Genomic DNA, 22,949 nt, shown 5'->3' on the forward strand with positions numbered 1-22,949 from the left:
CCATTGGTACATGCAATGAGGACTGTACAACTGGAGTTTATTTGAGATGGTGGTTTGATGATATTTCGGCCCAAGCACATGCAATGAAGGCTAGAGCCTGCAATCCTGAATGTTGTAGAGTTGGAGGAAATATATCTACATTATATGTGGGAAAAGTAAGAAGACAGAAACTTTTCTCTATTTTTTCTATCTCTATTTTTTCTCTCCTCTCTCCTTCCCTCGGATCCCTCCCCTCTCGATCTTCCGCCTTTCCTCTCCTTTCTTTCTCTTCTTTTCTCGTCTCATCTCTCGATCATGTAGGCCCTACCAAGTTCCTGAATGTTACATAAGGGCGGATAGCTTTATACTCAAGGAGAGGGGGGTTGACCCAATGACGATTGGTCATGACAAGCAACAAAAAAAAAAAAAAGGAAAAGGCTTCACATTTTATTTGGTGCCACTTCTCTTCCAAAATCAGCTGACAAGAAAAAAAAAATAGTCCAAAAGGACAAACCCCTATACAAACTAATAAAACAAAAGGAGCCAAATTTGGGGGGGGGGGGGGCTTACACTGTACACTGCCTAACCCCTCCCCCCCCCCCTTCCCATCTGCCACTAGATAACCAGAAACCGCCCTGTGATTTGTTTTAGCTAATTTTACTTGGACACGTACATCCTCTGAGCACTACACTAGGCTTAATTCGGAAAATAGATAACAAAACCAAAAAGACAGATTTTTGCCAACAGATATTGACTTATTAGCGGTATGGAAAAAATATTTGCAATCCGGCGTGTCAATTTGCATTGTAGATGGCGCTGTTTAAGATTGCTTGTCTAGGTCACAGAACTCTTCTGTGGTCTAGGTGCTTATAGAGGCGTTTTGCAGTCTCGCATATATAACTTTTATCTAACACGTCTCGTCACATGAAAAATCCATATCTCATAGTTGTGATCTTGGTGACAGTCTTTTCAGCAAATACTTTTGTTTTTATTTACAAAATAGGACAGTGTGACACAGCAAACAACAGAAACTCAAACCGTACATAAACAATTCAGACCTTTAGTAAGAAACACAATGTGGAATTTGCGCCTAAGATGGGTTACATTGTTTTTATTCACATTGACATTATATTTTTCTATCTGTATTACACTTCATGCAATTTCTCTTCTTCGCTTTCACAAAGATTTGATTTGAGAAGAGACATGAGGTATTCGGTACTCGACTATCTCCTTTACATTACCTCTTCCTAGATTCACAATTTAGACATATTTTTCGCTCTTAAGTTGCTCACATTTTCCCCCAAGCATCTGCTTGGTATTGTTTTTTAGAGTCGACACTAATCACACTCACTCGTCTCGACAAAATATGAAGCTTCTATAGTCTTCCAAACTCTATCCCGTCATGTCATCCTCTACTCACCCTGTGGGTGTGGTGTAAACTGTCTGTGAAAAATGGTGTTCAGCGTTGACCAGCTTCGCAACACCTATCTTGCACGTTCTCATCATCTCCCCCACGTGGCTCCTCCTCTCGTGTGTCAGATCTGACGTCGAGATCTGTCACTCCTTGATTCAGTCTATCTTGCCTGTTTTTTTTTATACTTTCTTTCTTTTCTTTTTTTCGCCATATGTGTCATATTTGAGATATATTTTATATTCGTAGTACATATTTCACCATACTACTCATCCACCTGACGATTGTCCATTCTCCCCAAAGTACCGTCACAGGTTTTTATATACGACCTTTCTCTGCTTTCTTTGAATTTCCACACAATAAAGCATCGAGAAGAGACCCCCATCATGCAGTGGTCAATCTTAAGTCATCCTTATTGGAGCCAAGAGGTTGATTGAAAAACAATTATATAAATTTGGAAATAAAAGTATTACAAAGTTACACATCGCAAAAATAATTTTGTTTGAATACCAGTTGATTATTTCTTAATGTATTTTGTAATGACCAAATTAGAATCTTGTCTTCGAGTTTATAACAATCAACACATAGGCAAATCTTGGAATCTGATGTTTCTTCTTTTGAGCCTTTGATAAAATTATGAAAGATACTCGTAATTCCTGAAGAACTGATTACTAAAGAAATTAATTGAAATTCAAAATGTCGACTTATTTGATTTTCATTCATCTATACCCTGTGTGCAATGTTTACACATTTTGATTGAGTAACTTCGGTAGAATCATTATAACAGGATAATCCCAAATTGAAACTTTCAGAATGTATAATAGCGCAATAGCCTTTTTAACCCTCCCATGCAACCCGTTAACACCAAACTCTGAACGTGACGGTTCACGTGGTGTTTAATACGTTGTGGGCAGAATAATTTTAATATGTCCAAAAAGTTCGTATTCTGCAGAGTAATAGGTCGCGACATCACTTACAAGCTACTGTATACTAAAAAGACAATTACTGTGTACTACAACATCTATATCTCATTATTCTGGGAACCCAATTCCATGGTCTTTTAACTTTAGGCCAATCTCAACGTTCAGCTCTATTTCAAAGGAAATAAGTGTTGAATTTTTGAACATTCTTTCAATCTTTTTTAAAAAATCCTATTATGCATTATTTTAATTTCCCAACTATGGGACATTTTTCTAGAACTTCATTTCATTCATTTTATTCCAATAGCTTAATGGCCTTTCAGTCATCTTTTTTTTACATCTCAATAATGATTCCCCGGCTCTGCATTCTGTTGTATACATCGAATTCCATGGCAAGCAGTTATGAAACTTGCCTCTGTGAAACTTATATCAGTATGTATAGTTATGCCTAATTTATTCGTTTCAGGTTTACAATGATTTAGATTAACTGTCTAATTCCTGCTTCGTTTCTTTCTTCTTTTTTTTTTTTTGGTGCAAGAACAAAATGCTTGCTTGTCTGTCTGTTTTCTTTTGTTTTGTCTCGTCAGTTCATCTGTGTTGTAAAAAAAAAAAGTTCTCCCAACTAATATGGAAGCAAAAATATACCAATAGGCCTATATTCCTCTTGATCATCATGTCAGTGTTCAGTCACAGTGCAAATCCTATATTTAAGTCAGGAGTATAATTTGTTTTCTATAAAACTATCAAAGTTTAAAAGATACCTAAACAATACAGTAGAAAAAGAAGGAGGAGGAGGCGGAGGAGGAGAAGAAGAAGAAGAAGAAGGAAGAAGAAGAAGAAGAAGAAGAAGAAGAAGAAGAAGAAGAAGAAGAAGAAGAAAGAAGAAGAAGAAGAAGAAGAAGAAGAAGAAGAAAGAAGAAGAAGAAGAAGAAGAAGAAGAAGAAGAATCAAGAAGAGGAATCAAGGAGGAGGTGGTCAACGTCAGAGGTGGAGGGAAAGACGAGGAGGAGGGGAAGGTTGAAGAAGAAAGAAGACTCAAAGGAGATGGGAATAAACAAAAAAAGAACAAGGAGCTTAGAAGATACTTTTATTATAGGCGAACAGTTTGTAAAGATGTCCAGTCCCGAATACACACCTCCTCATCACCGTTCCGATCTGGAGCGATTGAATACTAGTAGTATTCCCGTGTTGTACGACAGAGCACGGTGGATGGGACCTAACAATGCAGACCGCCCCCTTGATTGTGATTCCCATAGCAACACCATTGCTACACACGCTATTGAGTCGCGACGTGAAGCTATTCTTGGGCATCGGATCGCGATGTGCATGCTGTGTACACGCACGGTAGATGCTATGACCGTCCCCGCCGCGGCCGTCGTGCTAGCAGCCATTGAAAACAGCACAACACACGAACACAACGGTGAGGTGGGCAATGTAAGCACCGAGAAAATATTGACAAATTGTTGTTTTTCACCAACCACCGTTACCTATTGACGTATCAGCTGGGTATCCGACACCTGTCGCAAGAGGAGCGAAGTACAAACGGCAATTAAAATAACTCACGATATTTGACAAAATCAATTTTCATATCGCGTGGGACAGCACTGAAGTTGCGGAAGTCGGGCAGCTGCGGCAGGTGGATCACTCTGTTGTAATTGAAAGAAGAAGAAAAAATTCCAGTCGGCATCGCAAAGTTGACTGGACTTTGCCAAGCTAGGAATCCAAAGTGGCAAATACAATTGTGCAATCATGGCCAACGTGAATCTATGAGGTAAGACCACTTCTAAAATGAACTGGAAATTATTTTAAACTGACCGTGCAAACGGCAAAAGTGCCTCAAGACAATCAACCTTCATATAATAAGAGAAATCAGCGGTAGAGATCTAAACCATCAACGATGCCTGTAGCACAAACCCGTCTGGAGATCTTGCAGGTGCACAAATTTCTACAGTGTGTTCGCACGAAAGACAAGGCTCAGATTGAAAAGTTGTGTTCCCATGGAGTCCCACATCTTGTCAACTACAGCGAGCCAGATGAAGGGGAGACAGGACTGCATTTGGCTGCCCGAGTCAATGATGAAGAGATGGTGCGGTTCTTGCTGGACTTTGGAGCACATCCAAATGTCATTGACTTGAAAGGGAGGACGGCTGCCATGAGGGCTGCAGAGTTCGGTCATGTGCAGACTCTCGAAATTTTAGCGACAGCTGGTTCGGACATGAAAGTCAAAGATACAGATGGCAAAGGTGAGTTCAAATCTGTATCATAGTGAGGTAGTTTTAGACATTATAACAGATCAATGTGAAAAGCTTGCCTGTCTTATAATAGGGTGTGAAAATGTGTTGGAAGCTAGTCCAGTGCAAGCACACTGGGTCAGTCAACATATAGCACTGACTAAGACTTCAATCTTTTATATTTTGAGTGCACATTTTTGTAATTAAATGTCTGTTCATGGAGGTACTTGTACCTCCATGGTCTGTTGGTATAAATTTTGCATCGTATGTCATGTCTTGCTTACCCCTGTGGCACAGCCCCTGTGGCGTGTGATTTTGTAGCATCATTTCAGTATGCAGGGGCCCATCATTCAATTTTTGACATAGCTGGTACAGACTAATTGTATTGTTTGATTTACGTTGGATCTTTGAATGTGCATTACTATCAGCTACAAGTGGTTTGACAAAATATTGACTCCAACACAATCCAAGCTTTACTTATTTTTGGAGCCAAAGTTACAAATTGTATCATTCATGTAGCATTGACCATCCTGCAAATTTATTGGGTAATGTATGCATGTATACAGTTCGTGACATACTTCGCATGTAAAACATTTTATCTCTAATTCTTTTTTAATCCTACACAGGCATCTTGTTCTACTGCATCTTGCCTACAAGTCGACATGACAAGTGTACCACCATCGCCATTGAGAATGGAGCAGAATGCAATAATGTTGCCAATGATGGGATGCCCCTTTTGGTGGTCGCATGCCTCGAGGCCAAGGAGAATGAGGGCATCTGTCTCAAACTTCTGGAGCATGGAGCAGACCCAAATAGTGTGCATGCTGTATGTACCCCTCCCTTATCTAGTACTAATGAATGGAAAATGAAGATTTGCTATTTCATGTACGGTATTCTATGATAATTTTTTTTTTCTGAAGTTTGCAAACAAGAAATGTCAGGTGTGGAAATACTGATTGCAAATTACAGACAGAAATGCACAGTTTGTCTCATGACTTTCAGCTAAAGTGTTGCTACTCATGATAAATATTCCATTTTTTACATTCTGCTATGTATACTTAACCCCCTCCCAAAAAGCAAACAAAAGTCAATAATATTGAAATCAATTGAGATTACTGATATTTTCGTCTTCACAGTCCAGTGGAAGAACAGCACTGAATGCTGCAGCTGGTAGTGGCAGCGAGGCTGTAGTCAAACGTATCCTCTCCAAGGGGGGTGATGTCAACACCCCAGACAAGAACTCACTGACCCCAACACACCGGGCGGCCATGAGAGGTCACTTTGAGGTGCTACAGGTCCTGGCCAGCTATGGGGCTGACTTTGGCTGTTTAGACGTCATCCTGAACTCCCCTGTCCACTATGCAGCAGAGGGTGGTCATGCGCTGTGCTGCAGATACCTAGCACAGAGGGGTAGGTTACTTTCTTGGCGTGACTTGTTAATTTAAATAAATGACTGAAATACACTCTGGTAGTGTAAAGGGTGTGTACAGTTCTGGTCGAGGAGAGGATTTAGCTTTTAACGTTTTGCGAGGTATTCAGAAACCACTCTATGAGATGTCAAAGAGCGTGCAATTCTAAGGGGTATCAAAAGTTTATTTGATGAAAATCGGTTTTGAAATGGTTGAGATATCCAAAAACAAGGTGAAACAAAGAGATCCTAATAAAAGGCGTGGCCTGTAGTCTTTTATTATTATCACTTTTTTGGATATCTCAGCCATTTGAAAACCAATTTTAATCAAATAAACGTTGAATCCTTCTTGAAATTACATGCTCTTTCATATTTCATAAGAGGTTTCTCATTATCTCACTTAGGAATGTAAAAAACATGAATCCCCACCTCAACCAGTACTGCACAGCCCCTTTAAATTATATCCATGGTTTAGATTCTTTGAAAATTACTGTAAAAGTGCCTATTTTCGCCTAACTAATTTTTCGTGCTTGGCTTGGTAAGAAGAGTTTCGCATGTTTTTAATTTTGCGGAATCAAGACATCAACTACTGGAACATATGGCAAGCAAAACTATTTTCATGCTTTTATTTTTGTACTAGTTTCTGGTTGCGCGAAATGCGTGAAAATTTCAACACCACGAAAATTTCCACTTTTGCAGTATATAGATATAGTTACACACTCCCTCAAACAGCCCCCAAATAGGTGTACCTTGCATATATGCATGTGTCTGTGTGCATTTATTATTGGATGGCTCTTTATTAATGCAATATGTGCCGTTTGCATTTTCACAGTCAAAATTTGGATAATCCATTGACTTCATTTAAACTATCCTTTGGGAGGTCAAGTAAATTCATTTCATGGTTCATCATAACACAGACATAATACAATCATTAGCTATAAACATGTAGTCGGCAAATCATCAAGGGATGGCAAAAGGGTGTATGTGGAATATAGGTAATTTTGAATGTAACAAAAATTAACAACCCACAAATATGCCCCCCCCCAACAAACAAACAAACAAACAAACAAAACAAACAAAAACAAAAACAAAAATATGGATTGTGAGGTTGAAACTCAAACCAGTGATCTGCAAGCCTTGTAACAGGTTGCACTTTAAAAATCATACATAAAAACTGGACAGAGTAGAGTCAGCTGACAGGGGAATAATATGAAAGTGAGGTATCTACTAATAGCGTCTATTGTCCAAAAAAATTATGCCGCATAGTGGATATTGTGGGAGACCTCTGATATTGTATTTCCTTGTAAAACCTTACGTGTTCGTCACTGTTGAATAAATCTGTGCAATATTTTATCTTCTTGTTCTCACAGGAGCAAAGGCACACTTGAAAAATGAAGATGGCCTGTTACCCAAAGCAATTGCCAAGAACTATGGTTTCAAAGATGCACTCAAAGAATGTCGGAAGGCAGAGAAGCTTGCAAAGAAGATACAGTCAGGGGGCAAGGCACCAACTGAGTCCTGGGCAGTCCGACTCTACGACTGGGCAGTCAGCAGACAAGATGACCTTTTAATGAAATTCTCTGAACTGGACACAGAGGACAATGAAGTCATCTCAAAGGACCAGTTCTATGATGTGCTCGTGACAATGGATGCCCCCATTGATGAGGAGGACTTCAAGAAACTATTCTTGCTCTACGACAAAACAAAGGAAAATGTAATCAACTACAATGACTTCTTAGCTGCCAAGAAATATGTGCACAAAACCTACCTCATGTCAGCATACTCCAAGAAAGATAAAAAGAAGAAGGGCAAAAAGGGCAAAAAGAAGAAGGGTAAAACAAAAGTGCCTATGCCGATATGTCTAGGACCAGAGGGTGATAGGACGGAACGGGGCGGACCCCCTCCTACGTTTATTGAGAGGCATGTGCCCTTCACTGATACTGGTCGATTTGACAGAGACCGCCCACCGCTTCATCCCATCCAGGATGACTCGGCGTGGTATCTCCATCATCCGGAGAAGACGTACATCAATGTGAATGATGCTGCCAAGATGGGTGATCTGGACTCCTTGAAGCAGGCCTTCATTCATGGCAGGACAGCAGACGTCAGGGACAAATACTTCAAGACAGCTCTCATGATCTCGTGTGCCCAGGGCAACTTGCAGATTACAAAGTTTTTGCTGGAAAATGGGTAAGTGATGTAACGATACAACTAAGGCACTTACTGGTTGTCTTTGTGTGTGGAAGGCATTAGTAACCATAATGTGGAACAGCAAAGACCGAACTTACAAATTGACAGGTGGCACAAAAGTTTTTTGAAGCTATTTACACATCTCAAATTATGCACACAAATTGCTTAGTAGATGTGTATTTAAAAAGTGTAGCTATTGTTATAAAAACAGATATTGATTGTGAATTAAAACAATTGGTAGGTAACACATGTGAGCCTATGATTCCTGTTGTACAATCATGAAACTATCTGCAGGTACATTGAAAAAAAAATTAAAAGAAATCCAAGCCTATATTGAAATAAGAACACCCTTTTCTTCCGTAGGGCCCAGGTGAACACATATGACAACTTCAAGTGGACACCACTACACCATGCATGCCTCTCTGGCCAGCTGGACATTGTGCTGCTATTGGTGGATGCTGGGGCAGACATGAATGCCCAGGCACTGAATGGTGGGACTCCCCTGATGAGAGCCATTCAGACCGGCTCACCAGACATTGTTCAGTACCTCATCAACAAGGGCTGTAATGTCCAGCTAGAGAACAGGAAGGGTGAGTCACATTTGGCAGCTTAAATGATATGTATCAAGTAAGCAAATGAAAAGAAGAGAGAAAAAAAAGATAAATGATAATGATGATATATCAATTTATAAAGTGCAAAGCCTATAGACATATATTCTTCTGCGCTGCAAGAGCTTCTGATGTACTTGATGATAATAGACAGTTAAATGAGAAGATGTGTTTTGAGTCGTGATTTCATGACTGCTACAGTTGGGGATTTCCTGACTTTTAATGGTAGGTGATCATTCCAGAGTTTTGGAGCTGCACAGGCAGATGATCGGTCTCCCAATGTTATTTTTGTTTTGCGTGTTGGAATTTGTAAGAGAAGAGTGTCCTTAAAACTGTGCAAATTATGAGTGTGTTTGTGAGATTTAAGCACTTGTAATTCAGAAATTAACTGGGGGCTTGACCGATGAGTGACTTATATACAATCAACAGAATCTTAAACAATATTCTTTTACAAATCAGAAGCCAGTGTAAGTCTTTCAGAAGAGGAGTAATCCTTGAGAACCTGGGTTTGTTACAGATAAGCCTTGCGCAAGAGTTTTGGACTCGCTGCAGGTGCCCAACTTGAGAATCAGGAAGTTCATATAATATCCCATTGCAATAATCCAGTTTACTAACAATATATGCATGGATGATCAATTTCGTACTATTCTCATCGAAATATTTCCTAATATGTCTAATATTATTTATATATCATATGATATGATAATTTACACACATTTGTGATCCTGATTAATTAGATTAATAGATGAATAAAAGGTTTTGTTGGGGCCTATGTTACCACTTATGATATTGTTTGTGTAGTCCCAGTCTTATAATTAACATCTTGAGACTGAGAGTATCAATAGAGCAATGAATCTCCTAGTTACAGCATAGTTTGAGATTTTTACACTATTTCAAGAAGAATGGTATAATGTCTCATTGTAAATAAAAAAAGAGGAAATATCCAAAACCTCAGTCATTTTCATAAAGGTCTTTGTGTTATAACACCAACACAAAAAAATTCTAAAATGTATGTATATCTGGGGTTTTTTTTGGCATGTTAGCTGCAATTAAAGGTGAAAGTAAGTTAATCATATTTTCTTTAAAACAGTCCTGGAATGAACTTTATGAATGTAAAATCTATAATGATTTATATCCCCTTTTCCTTGTGTGTAGGAGACACAGCCATGGATGTTGCAAGGTGGTGGGCAGACCCACGAGTCCTGAAGATTGTCAGCGACAAGTTCGAGTCTCTCCCAGCTCCCAAGGAGGGCAAAAAGAAAGGCAAGAAGAGCGCCAAGAAGGAAGGGGGCAAGCGGGCTCAGTCAGTACCCCCAATCCCTCAAGGTGGCCTCACATCTCAACCTTCAGGGGTAAGACAGTTCCTTAGCTTCCACAGTGTAGTTTCATAGCCGCCTCTGGCATGTCATGGTCAACGATCAAGTCTTAGATGAAATATTCTTCATTAGGTTCTCTTGAATTGAGCTAAATAGTCTGTGATGATATGTTGTTTCATAAGCATCTACAGGTTGTAGTATCCAGTTCAATGCTGCTTTTGGATATTTCTAGTAATGTTTTGTAATGAAGTCACATTTCTAAATAGCTTACGACTTGGTATATTTTCAGACATACCATACACATTATGACCAAATGTTTATGTGTTTTCTGTGGGTAAGGAAAAGTAGTAAATCTTTTCTTTCTTTCTTTTTCTAAAGACATTTTCATTTCTTGTGACTGTACTGAATTTAGATCAAAGTTAGATGATGTTAATGTATATTTGAACCATCTGAAGGACATAAGTCTGAAGGTTAAGCACATGTCTGAAACATCTAGTTTGGGTGACAGGCCAGCTGTAGAAAGTCACGGAAGACACCATAAATGGTCTCTACTATGAAACCATGCAGGATTACTTAGAATACCTTTTTTTTTTTTGTTATTTGTACAAATGGCAGTGCCCATTGATCAGAATATATCTAGGAATGACTATTTATTCATCATATTTCAACCAACCAGACGGACTCCCCCATCACGACCCCACGGGAGAGGAAGGGGTCAGTGCTGAGGGCAGCATCTGCAATGGCTGGAGGGATAGAACATCAGGAGGACATCACCTATGTGCCCCTTAAGGCCTGGAGCAATGTACCCAACACCAGGGAGCTCATCGTGAAGAAGGAGCTGCGGAGGCAGCGCTATGGCGATGGCATCGATTTCCCAGACTACCGGATACCCTTCAAAGACCACTTCATGAAGAAGTCGGAGGAAATGGGTGGTGTGGATACCGATGATGACTAAAGGACGCAAGTTTTGGTTTCCTATATTTCTCAGCAGAGTGAAGCTGCAAGATTTACACAGATAATGCTTGTCTCAGCCAGGTTGCAATGCACTTACCATGCTGATTCCTTGAGGCAAGTCTAACTGGTCGTAGCGTTCATCTCATCCAGTGGAAAGACTTGATGTTAGGAATCTATTGATGTAAGACATTGCTCGAAAACCTGGCCTAGGAGCAATGGTTGAGATACTACTTCTCTGTTTCTCACAGTCATACAAGGTCTGCTTCTTTTGTACCTCATGTAAATACATCAAAACAGGACACTAATGCACCAGAGTAAGCACATTCAAAATTATATATGACTGAAAAACAGGAACTCAAGTATAAAATGAAGTGAACAGATGTGTAAATAAAGTGTAATCATGTGTGGCAAAAATAACCTCTGTTATCCAATGATATCATGTTGTTTGTATTTATGCAAGTAGACTGTTCACAAACTCATCGGGAACTGGTTGATCGTGTGGATAGCATATTGGTGAGGATATAAAGAGCATACCTGTGTTGAAATAAGCGTCATAATTATCTCTTTGCTTTACAAAGATTGTGTATGGCAATTTCTATGTCACATATTTTGTTGATTTTATCTATATTGTATTAGTATCCTACATATGAATAAGATGTGATGCTATGAAAGAATGTGTGGCAAAGGTATATATGTTCACTGTACCGAACTCGACTGCTTAGTATTTTATTTTTTTAATTTCTTTTGCAGCTGTGGATTAACTGGTAGTTCAGAAGCGACTGCCTGAAGTACATCACAGAATATGTTAAGTTAAATAGAGAGCTCACCTCATTCATTTTGCATAAAATGTCCCATTTGCTCTTTGTTTCTCAAAAGTTCGTCAACTTTGTGTTTATTACCCTCTGCATAAAATCTGTTCAGATCTTATAGATTCTTTCAGGAGTTTGACAATTCACTGGAAGTTATCCTCATTAACAAACTCTACTTCTTTCTTGTTTCATGATGAGACAATATTTTAATAGCATATTATGTGATAAATTTGATATTTCCTTGCCTTTTTTGCTCTTTTGCCTGTGATTGTACAAAATGCAATGGAGATATTGTTATTATGTGTGAATGAGAGAGGGAGAGAGAGAGGGGGAGGGAGGGAGAGAGAGAAAGGATTTCTTAGGAGAATCTCCCTTAAAAAAAAAAAGCTTTAAAAAAATCACATTTTTAAGGCAGCATCATGGATTTAATAGATTATGTATGAAAAATTATTTATCTAATTGTACAAATATCTGAAAAGAAATTGTGACCGACTTATTCCATACCAACACAGCTGTGAGTCACCACTTTGGTTGAAAGGCATCTGAAAGGCATCAATACAGTGAAAATTGCTGTCTATACATGAAGGTGACCAACATCATGCAGTGTAATCAGTTAGTTTTTGAAGCACTCCAAGAATGTCATTGTATGGAAGCGTACTGCTAAACTTGGAATATTTGGCCAGTTGATGGCCAAGTCCATGAATTCAAGAGTATGAGTAAAGAGTGTTGAGGCACAGTGAAAGTAAAATGGAACTGGTGAATCGTGATCAATGCTATGAAAAAAAAAGTGTCATTTGATAGCTTATGTATGTCTTTCTACATTGTGAGATGTCAATTGCTCAATAAAAGAAGGTACATGTATTTTCATCCTGGAATTGACCAAGTGATATTTATGAATTCTGATTTATCATATTTATGCAAGCGTATCACCTTAGTGACTTGTTGTGTGAATGAACATATAGAGGTATGCAAAAGTAAATGATCAAGTTTTCCAAGTCACAAATGTCCTTTTCTACTTCTTACAAATACTCAGTATGTGTACGTATGCGATTCGCAACAAACTATATATGCACTAGTGAATTGTTGCACTGCAGATGTGCCTTTTATTTTCATGTAATGTGTACAGTGACTTAGCACTCTCATTCATTGTACATCATTTGTGCAAAGAGCAATCTTATTCCAATTTAGATTTCCATGTCAGCAGAATGAATAAATGACTGAACAAGAGCCCTTCATGACTGCGTTTTCCCTCATTTACCAGAAAGTTCTTTTGTTAGTATGTGTTTGTGTGTGTGTGTGTGTGTGTGTGTGTGTGTGTGTGTGTGTGTGTGTGTGTGTGTGTGTGTGTGTGTGTGTGTGTGTGTGTGTGTGTGTGACCTTAAGATCGATAGCAATATTTATTACTCAAGAGTAAATTGCATTAAGGAGGTATTGCCTTGCTTGCATGCAACTTGGCATGTCGCATGCGATTCAATACGTACACATGATCCGATCATCATGTACCAGTACACTGTAGTATTCTACATATCCACACCTGAACAGGGGGGGGGGGGGGGGGGCACTTCAGGAACAAAAGTTGGGTACCCAACTTTTTTCTCACACACTCCAGAACCACTCATTACTGTGACAAATTGCCTCAGCCAGACAAATTTCTTGGTAGAACATACATGTACATGTATAGGAAGCAAATTCCAAATGGTGGAAGATGAATTTTGAGCCCTTTTGAAAACTATGTCTTAGTTTTGATGTCATCTTTTGATGTTTTTTTTCTTCTCATATCTTTGTTATGATATTGTCAGACTCTTTCATCTCAGTTCAACTACAGATCAGGCACTCTTCAAGTTTAGAACAAACAAACACAATCAAATGTATTCTTAAAGCAAGATATTTATTATCTTTCATTGCCGAAGCTTTTTTTATTATTTTGTATTTTTTGCAATGGAGCACACAAACACAAACTGAACATAAAAACAATTCATAAACTTGGGATTTCTACTTTGTGTAAGACAAATACACACAAAGAAAACAAAAATAGTAGAACAACATAAGTGACTGTGCTTGTACAGAGCATTCATCAAGGCTAAGAGTTTATGATTATGACAAATAAGCACTCAGTTTCTCACATTGCATAGTACTTCTGATGCCAGAACCAAAGTGAGAGACAAACAAATACAGTCCCATTTCAATTGTACATTGTATTTCCAAATCTCAATTTTTTTATATTTTTATTCCTCTTTTCTCCTTGAGAAAATTAAAACAATTTTAAATGGTAAGATTTCATGAACACACTTGCATGATCAATAAATTATACTAAAACAGATAAAATCAACATGTAGGAATGTGTCACTACACAAATATCACATATAAATTAGTAATATGTATTACTGTGTAACACTTTTTTTTTCTTTTTTTGACTGAATGCTATTGGGATAGGAACAATCTTGAATCTCTATATTTTCTTGTGAACCACCAATATCAACAGGACATAAAAGCTTATGAATTGCCAATATTCTTTTTCCTTGTCTAAAAGCTGCTACAATTTCAGAACTCAAGGTGTCTTTGACATATATAGCAATGGCAAACATCTGAGAGTGGAGTGAAACAGAAAAAGCTCAAAATGCTACCACTTGACAAATACTTTCAAAAGTCTGATCTACATGTACATGTATTTTATCTATTTCAGGTGACACAGTATTAAAAGAAACAAGAGACCCGCGGGTCTAGCGCTCATCTGAGTATCGCAAGTTCACCTTTCACGCAGTCACTAATCTAAATTATTCACAGCTCTACCAAAATTTGACCAGGCATTCTCCAGTAGAAGATGAAAATGTAAAATAAGGGCCAAAAATTTTAAAGATTCCTTAATTTGGGGGGATTGGGGCCCCCTGGGGCCCTCTAGTGGGGCATGGTACCCATTTTGATAAATTGAGATCCTGACCCCCTAGGGATGCTACCTGCCAAGTTTGACGAAAATCAATCATGAGGTTTTCAGGAAGAAGATGAAAATGTACAATTCAGACCCCATTTGGACCTTCCCACCCCCCCCCCTCCCCCCCCCCACCCTCAAGAGGGGCACCCCTGGATCTGCTATGAACAACCTTGAAACTACAGTCATTAATGTACTCACTCATAGTATTATCTTACCTCTATAACTTCTGATTCTAGAGAAGATTTTTAAAGATTCCTTCATTTTGGGGGGTTTGGCCCCCCCCCCCCCCCGGGTGGTGCATGGTGCCCATTTTAAGAAATTGAGATCCTAACCCCCTAGGGATGCTACTTGCCAAGTTTGGTGAAAATGGGTCATGGGGTTCTCAAGAAGAAGATGAAAATGTACAATTTAGGCCCCATTAGGACCCCTCCCCACCCCCCCCCTCCCTGGGTCCAAAGGGGGGCACCCCTGATTCTGCCATGAACAAACTTGAAACTACAGTCATCAATGTACTAACTCATAGTATTAACTTAGCTCTATCACTTCTGGTTCTAGAGAAGAAGATTTTTACAGATTCCTTAATTTTGGGGGGTTTGGGCCCCCAGGGGGCCCCCTGGGTGGGGCATGGTACCCATTTTAACAAATTGAGTTCCTAACCCCCTAGGGATGCTACCTGCCAAGTTTGATGAAAATCGGTCTTGCGGTTTTCAAGAAGACGATGAAAATGTAAAAAGTTTACGCACGACGCACGCCAGACGCCAGACGCCAGACGAAGGGCGATCGCAATAGCTCACTTGAGCCTTTGGCTCAGGTGAGCTAAAAAGTATATAAACATCGTGAAGGAAATGTACTTCAAATGGAACAAAAAAAAAAAGCTCCTCTTTGCCAAGTAATGCCTTCTCTGTATTATAAGGAACAGATAGCAACAGATGGCACCATATACTAAAACAGTTATCCATTAAGTCTTTTAAATGCCAAATACTGTAAAACCAGAAACATATGTGGCAGGCAACTTTCACAACTTGGAGTTGACGACCTTTTTCGCGGCATGAAACTATAACACATTGCCACTGGTGTTCAATGCACTGTGAAGAAGAAGAAAAGAAAAAACCTTTGTATGCATTTTACTTACACGCATCTTGACTTCGCGGGAAATTCATGAAAGTTTCATGCAGACAAAAATTTCTGGTCTTACAGAAGGTATTCTGTTTCAGCCATTCTCAATAAACCCGTTTGCACTGTCAATGTTGCTGCTAAAAAAAAACACAATAAAAAAACCCCCTAAATATGTGGTGTTTGCACCAAAACAAGAAAAAAAAAGGAACAATCTGTATTAAATAAGACTAAGCTAAAAGGCAATATGACACTTTTTAAATGTAAGTTTGAGGAATACTGACAACATACTCTGATACTAGTATACTGTATAGATAATGGTACAGTTTGAAATGATACTCATATTGGTAGTAGGTCCGGCGTCAAGTAAAGAGCTTGCAAATTGGCAAATGCAGTCATTGCATGTACTCATATGCAACGCATGTACTAATACAACACATGAGTCTTTTTACAACCACAGACATGACTGGTGTGATGCTTTACAGATGCTCATTCTGTCATAAAGGGACACAGTTTGTTACGTCACCATCATCATTCTTAGCTGACTACAGATACTGGCATAAACACAGTTCATTTCATTTTGTTGTTATTTTCTGCTTGGCATTATACATTTACGAGGAAAATTCTGCACATCTTGATTCTGCTGATAACTGGGGAAGCATTAACTATATGCACTTCATCAAAACAAAGTCAAGAAAAAGCACAATAGAGAATAATTTTGTTGTTGTGGGAAACCTACCTCTGAATAATGATTACAACTTTAACAACACACTAATATTATAAATAGCACTGACGCAAATGGATGGCCTTTGAATACACAGATATCCTGACGTACTGGACGGCACATCATCTATACCTCAGTTGAGACCTTGACGAAAAAACATTGACTAGCTGCTTGAAAAATTTCAATATTCAGTTGTGGCACATTCTCTGATATCAGTTGGCATTTCCTGTAGAAGTGGACATTTTTGCACAACTCATTTTTCACGCTTGGCCGGGTAAGAAGAGTTTCACATGTTTTTAATTCCGCGGAATCAAGACATCACGCACACGAACATATGGCAGGCACAAATATTCCTATGCCTTTATTTTTGCGCTAGTTTCTGGTTGCGCGAAATGCGCGAAAATTTCAACACCGCAAAAATTTCCACTTTTACAGTACTTAAATCTTTTGTTCCGAACAAACAAATGCAAGCAAGGACAAACTGAATATCAAAAATGAAATAAAGATTATTATTTGGCAAATCAATCGGGGAAATCTGCACTGGTTCTATTGAAATACACTGTACATTCTTTTTTTCTTTCTAAACATTGCATTGGGATATAAACATTGATATGTTTCAGGGAAAATGTAGCTCTACTATCCAAAATAATCACATTACATGGTTCATCCAAACATCAGCAATCTCAGTCATTTTAAAATACTTCAACATACTTGAAAACTCTTTGTGTACAGCCCCAAAAGCTCGGGGATAAATGTGGTAAAAACAAATCACAAGCAGTTCCATGAATCGAAGACACCTCATAGACGTTTATAGCAATATCACATAATCACAGAATTTTAAAATAGACATACCAAATGTATGCCATCTTTCACAGAATGGGGAATAAAGGAAGGGAGTTAATGGTAACAATGTACACAATGTTACATTTTTCCCTTCCCCATGACCATAAATATAAATACGAACAACAAAAGCCACAAATGTGTGATATGGATAGACTGCACTGGCATTTATGAAAATACAATATATGGAAATATACCAAGTCCATCTAAAATAACACAGCTGCAAGAGATATTCATTACAATATATCATTAAACTTGTTGTTGAAGGTTTGCTAATATGTTCAGCTGCTTTCAACTACAAGTCGGAGAATTCCAGAAATTGAAAAAAACAAAATAAACAAAAAAACTAATAATTTAGTGTATTACATGACATGACAAAAGCCCCTTTTGTTATTGTATTCCATAAAAAAGCAATAACTTCAATGCTTGCTCTTTTATGATTAATACAAGCTAGACTTATTACTACTATATTATTGGTTAATTCATTAATGTGTCTGACCACCAGAAATCCAGTGCATCTTTTACAACAAAAGCTTCTTTTTTTTTCTGTGAGAAGAGTGCAGGCTGTGAAGACTTTCGTTCATTATTTCGAAACAAGACTCAAGGAGTCAAAGAATCTTTAGGGTTGTTGCGGTCATTCTGTGTGAAGGAAGTAAGCTTATATTGTACCACATAATATCAACAATGATTGATTTTTTTTCATATTTTTCTCAGTTTTATAAAGACATGTCAAAAGTGTTTCACAATGATAATCATCACATATCATACAGGTACAAGATCTGATATACTGTACTTCCTACATCTAAGATTTATTTGGTTGAATATGGCAGGTTGAAGCAGTTTTTTGTCCATACACTCTTTCATTAACAATTCTAGACTTCATGGTCCTACTCAAGCTTACCTTATTTGCCTGACTGAATGTATTTTAAGCACACACACACACACACACACACACACACACACACTGCGCACCACATCCATAATTGGAATACAAAGGAATAACCAAAGCCATGTTTAGATTATAGCAGGCAATACACATGGTTAAACTATGGTGCAAAGATGCACATTTCTGGGCTCAATCACGACAGTCAACCTGTTTGCAGGGAGAATGCATAAAATATTGTAAAATGAATCCCTTTCACTCCACTAGCTATTCTATACAATGTATATTCTCCCTCTGAATTTTCCAAATTTCACTGTGACAGCAATAAATTGGTAACTAAGACAATGTAATACTTCAATGTTACCACCACAACTGCTTTAGGCATTAGTCTTTCCTACACCAAAGGGCAGAAATTGTATCCACATTTGTTGCAAGCAAAAGAAAAGATGATGCTTCATCCCCCCCCCCCCTTAAGCAGATGTGGCACAAACTGAAGATGATAATGATAATGAATAATATTAATAATAATAATAATAATCATCATCATCATTATACTTATGATATAAACAACAATGAATATACTATTACTCCCAAAATAAAGTACACTAACAAAAAGAAGACAAATAATGTAAAATTAATAGAGGAATGTTAAACCCTAACCAATCCACAGAAAATTGACAATGACAATGCTTTCTGCTGACTTTCTAGCTGGTACCATGTTCTGACTGGAAAATCCAAGAGTCACATGTTTTCTGTGCACCTTTCAAAGAAGAATGTCCAATATGTTTCTGACAATGAAATAAACGAAACTGTTTCATCATGCACTAAAATACATACATTGAATTTCACATGCATTACATTAATGATCTATAAATGCCAATGTATTTTGAAGTCTTACTACTACAATCTGTACACCCACTTTCTGTGAAATTTACAGAAAAAAAAAGATAGAGGAATATACCCCAATCCACTCTCAGCCTGGAGAGGGGAGAAACCATCCCGACTACCAGGACTAGTTATATTGTTGCAGTAAATTTTTCAAAGTACTGCACGAATAATACACTTGTTTTCAGTACATCACAAAATATATCTTAGAATTCTTAAAGCTCTGGAATAGAGTAACATACCTACAGAGTTGTCATTTTAACAATTGCTTGAATGTCCAATGAATACACTGTTAGCAACCAATGGTAATTTAAATAAATGTTTAGTGTGAACTAAAAAAAGTACACTGCAAAAAGGTGACCACAAGAACTCTAAGACAGTTCAGCACTGTTCTTACATTCAAATACTATGACAAATCTTTCAGACAATACAAATATGAAATTCAACTCAAAATGTTACAAATATTAGATTCCAGAATCTATTGGTCATGACATTTAAGGATGACTTCATTTTCCTCAAAAAAATAAAGTATATAACATTCTTCATTTAAAAAATAAACTCTACCTCCATTTTGTTTCCTCATTGCATTCACTTCGACCACTAGGTGGCTCACTTTATCTCAAGGACACATACACGGTACTTCTTTGATAAATGTGAAAGAAATCTTACACTCAGTACTTTGCTCAAAATATAAAACAAACATGATTAGGCAGAACGGTGGATCATCTGTTCTTATGCTTGCTAAAATTTACATATTTACATATATTGAGTGTGTATGAGCTGACAAAACTACTTAACTCAACATTTCACATAACTTTTTGTACAAAGACAGCATGTCACCCTCTTCTGAGACAATACAGAAGAGCAGGTTACATTCAACAAGTTCATCAGAATACCAAACTTCAAGCCAGTGAGACTGGGGAATGTGTTGACTGAAACTCTCTCAGGAACACACTGGAACTCTTATCTGCTTTCCATACCCCAAACTTAATGAATCCATCATACACAATGGTAATCGATTTCATTTGTGGAAGTCTGTTAACAGGGTGCATCAATTTTGGTTGGATCTTAATGAATTGATGTCACCAGACCTTGTACCACAAAGAAGAATTACATACCACAAGTAATATCTAGGTCTTCAGATCATATTATGTGACATTAAATGGATCGTATAGTTTTGGTTGAGATGGGGTTTCAGGTTTCCAACTTTTTATGTGAGATGAGAAACCTCTTATGAAATATGAAAGATGTTCTAAGAGGAATCAAAAGTTCATTTGAAGAAGAAGAAGAAGAAAAAAAAAAAAAAATCGATTTTGAAGTAACCCAGATATCCAAAACAAAGGGATCCTAATAAAGGGCGGGACCCACCTTCTATTAGGATCGCTTGGATATCTCAGCCATTTCAAAACCAATTTTCATAAAAAAAAACTTTGAATTTCTTTTAGAATTGTATGCTTTGTAACATTTGATAAGTGGTTTTTAGGTACTTTGCAAAAAGTTAAAATCTCAATCCTCAGCTCCAGCTCAACCAAACTATACCATCTCTTTAAGAGGACTCTTGTATTCAACATACTTTCACATTTTCACTTGTGTCATGTGCATGTGTGTGTTTTCTTTTCTGTGATGTATACTCCCATCATATGGGAAGAGGTTTTGCACAACAGATTAATGACTCCAAATCCATGAAACCATGTGCCACCTTGACAGCACAACCATCCAATATCCTGCAACTGTAAAGTAAGCTTTCCTGGGAAATGACCTGCTGTTTTACATTGTCTCAAACATTATGCACGGAATTAATACATTTTTTTTTTCTTTGCTTATTTACACAAATATTTTAAAATGGCAAAAGTTGCTGGAAAGAGTCAACAGAAGTCAATGAGCATAATTAAGGCAATTATTGTTCAGTACATGAACCACATTCATATACAAGGAAGTGCAACTCTACATAAATTCACACATGCTACACACACAAACAAAGAATGTCCACCGCTGGATTCAATTCTACAGTTGATTGCACAGATGTCAGTGACATTAGTAATGAAACATCTGTTGGCATTTAGGGAATTGTTACTACCGCTATGCATTCTTTCAAATTGCATGAAATGTTTGGCAACATACTTCTAATGGACACAGCAGCACATGTACTCCAGTAATACCTACTGTAAGCATATCTGGCATGTGAATATACTGAAGATATGTACAAACAGGTTTGAATTGAACAGTTAGTAAAATGTTGCTTATAATATATTTTGCTTGGTGAAATCAAGGAGGTTTGAGAAATGGAGTTCCAACTGGCTGTAAACATTCAAACAGCTGTCAGTTTTCTTTTGACGTACAAAGGAATTCCACAGGTGCATTTGTGACTTTGATGATCGGGGTTCGATGCCGCCGTCTTCCCGAGCAAAGAGATGATTCATTTGAAACGCTAACATAATGTCGGCTATATTTTGTTTGTTTTTGTATTAAGAGAAATTGAATTTCAGCTAATGATAAGTCATATGAAAAAGAAAGTAACTCCTGTCCAGGATTATGTCAAAAAGTATAAATCTGAGCAGAGCCATACGTTGAGAAAATATTTGAACCGCACCCTTACTGGAAAGTCGATTTTATCATCTTTCCGATCCTTTCCAACAAATGAAACTGATATGGTATAATCTTCAAGTGTAGTTCTTTAAGTTATATGTTAGATTAGTGTACAAACATGTAAAGTCGGTTAATTTCAATTATTTCATCAATTTTTGTGGAATTTTTATTCGCACATCCCTGTGTCTGTACCTTTATGTACTGCTCATGTTTCATAAGAAGGGACAGCGAAAAGTAATTACCATCATAAAGACATATCTTCCACTGAGAGTGACGAGTCCATGATGCAATGCCACATGAATCAATTGTCTTCCTATCTGTGAGGCAGCTCCGGTTCAGCACATACTTCAAACATTTCTTAGTGGCGGCATCAAACATGGGATCAAAGGGAATAACACTGTTGTTACTCCATCTCTTGAACCTCCTTGGTAAAATCTCACTGATGTATCAACTATAACATGGGGAAAATTGAAATACGAAAATATGACAAATCAACAAACAAAGACAATCCAAATAGAAGCCATCACCATGATGACCAGAAACTGTTTTGGCAAGTTTGTCATTCATGCATGAACTAAGATCAGAATGTCAAGAGAAATCTTTGGTACCACTGATATGGAAAGTTTTGACAACCTGTTAGCATGCATTGACCACCTCAATGGCAATGACTGAATCAAATGTCTATATGGGCTGATACAACATTTAAATACCAGCCAAAAATACATCAAACACTGAACTTCATTCAACAACCAAATTCAGTTCTTTTGGTCACTAACTGCGAGTAAAAATCCACCAACTGTCTTTTTTCCAAGGGAGAATACATCAATCTAAAAAGGATTAAATAGTCAGCATATAACAGGAATTGGAACTTCTCTAGGTAGAGATCAAACATGAATGATTTAAAATCAGACAAAGATAGCATTGCATTTTCTGTTACACTGATATATAAATACAGTATCAATTATAGAGATGAAGACAGTTGCAGAAAAAAAAAGATTTTTGCAAGCTACTGCAATCTATGGCACGCCTCTGAAGTAAAACAAATTCATACGAACAAGAAACAATGTGTCGAATTAAAAGCCCACTCTAAGATTTCAAACAAAGAGTGAACAAGGGCAAGAAAACATGAATCATATTTGGCAAAAGTTGCTGTATCTTATACT

At 37.6% G+C, this 22,949-nt stretch overlaps 1 protein-coding gene across 1 annotated transcript; it reads left to right on the forward strand.

Moving 5' to 3' along the window:
- Positions 1-4,179: 4,179 nt before the first annotated feature.
- Positions 4,180-11,018, forward strand: LOC139710477 (ankyrin repeat and EF-hand domain-containing protein 1-like). The gene is made up of 7 exons (XM_071622392.1): positions 4,180-4,553; positions 5,168-5,367; positions 5,678-5,951; positions 7,320-8,139; positions 8,503-8,729; positions 9,903-10,099; positions 10,740-11,018. Exons 1-7 carry the CDS (start codon positions 4,208-4,210, stop codon positions 11,016-11,018), a joined length of 2,343 nt encoding a protein of 780 aa, XP_071478493.1. The 5' UTR covers positions 4,180-4,207.
- Positions 11,019-22,949: the final 11,931 nt, after the last annotated feature.

Source organism: Diadema antillarum, unplaced genomic scaffold, assembly GCF_040938485.1.
Source record: "Diadema antillarum isolate AM-2024a unplaced genomic scaffold, OU_Dant_1.0 seq00001536_RagTag, whole genome shotgun sequence".
NCBI classification, from domain to species: domain Eukaryota; kingdom Metazoa; phylum Echinodermata; class Echinoidea; order Diadematoida; family Diadematidae; genus Diadema; species Diadema antillarum.

What these genes read in the sequence shown, in the direction of transcription:
- LOC139710477 (XM_071622392.1), top strand. Translation starts at nt 4,208, where the DNA reads ATGCCTGTAGCACAAACCCGTCTGGAGATCTTGCAGGTGCACAAATTT. An exon ending in CAAAGATACAGATGGCAAAG is followed by an intron (nt 4,554 to 5,167) that starts GTGAGTTCAAAT and finishes AATCCTACACAG; the next exon opens with GCATCTTGTTCTACTGCATC. An exon ending in CCAGCTAGAGAACAGGAAGG is followed by an intron (nt 8,730 to 9,902) that starts GTGAGTCACATT and finishes CCTTGTGTGTAG; the next exon opens with GAGACACAGCCATGGATGTT.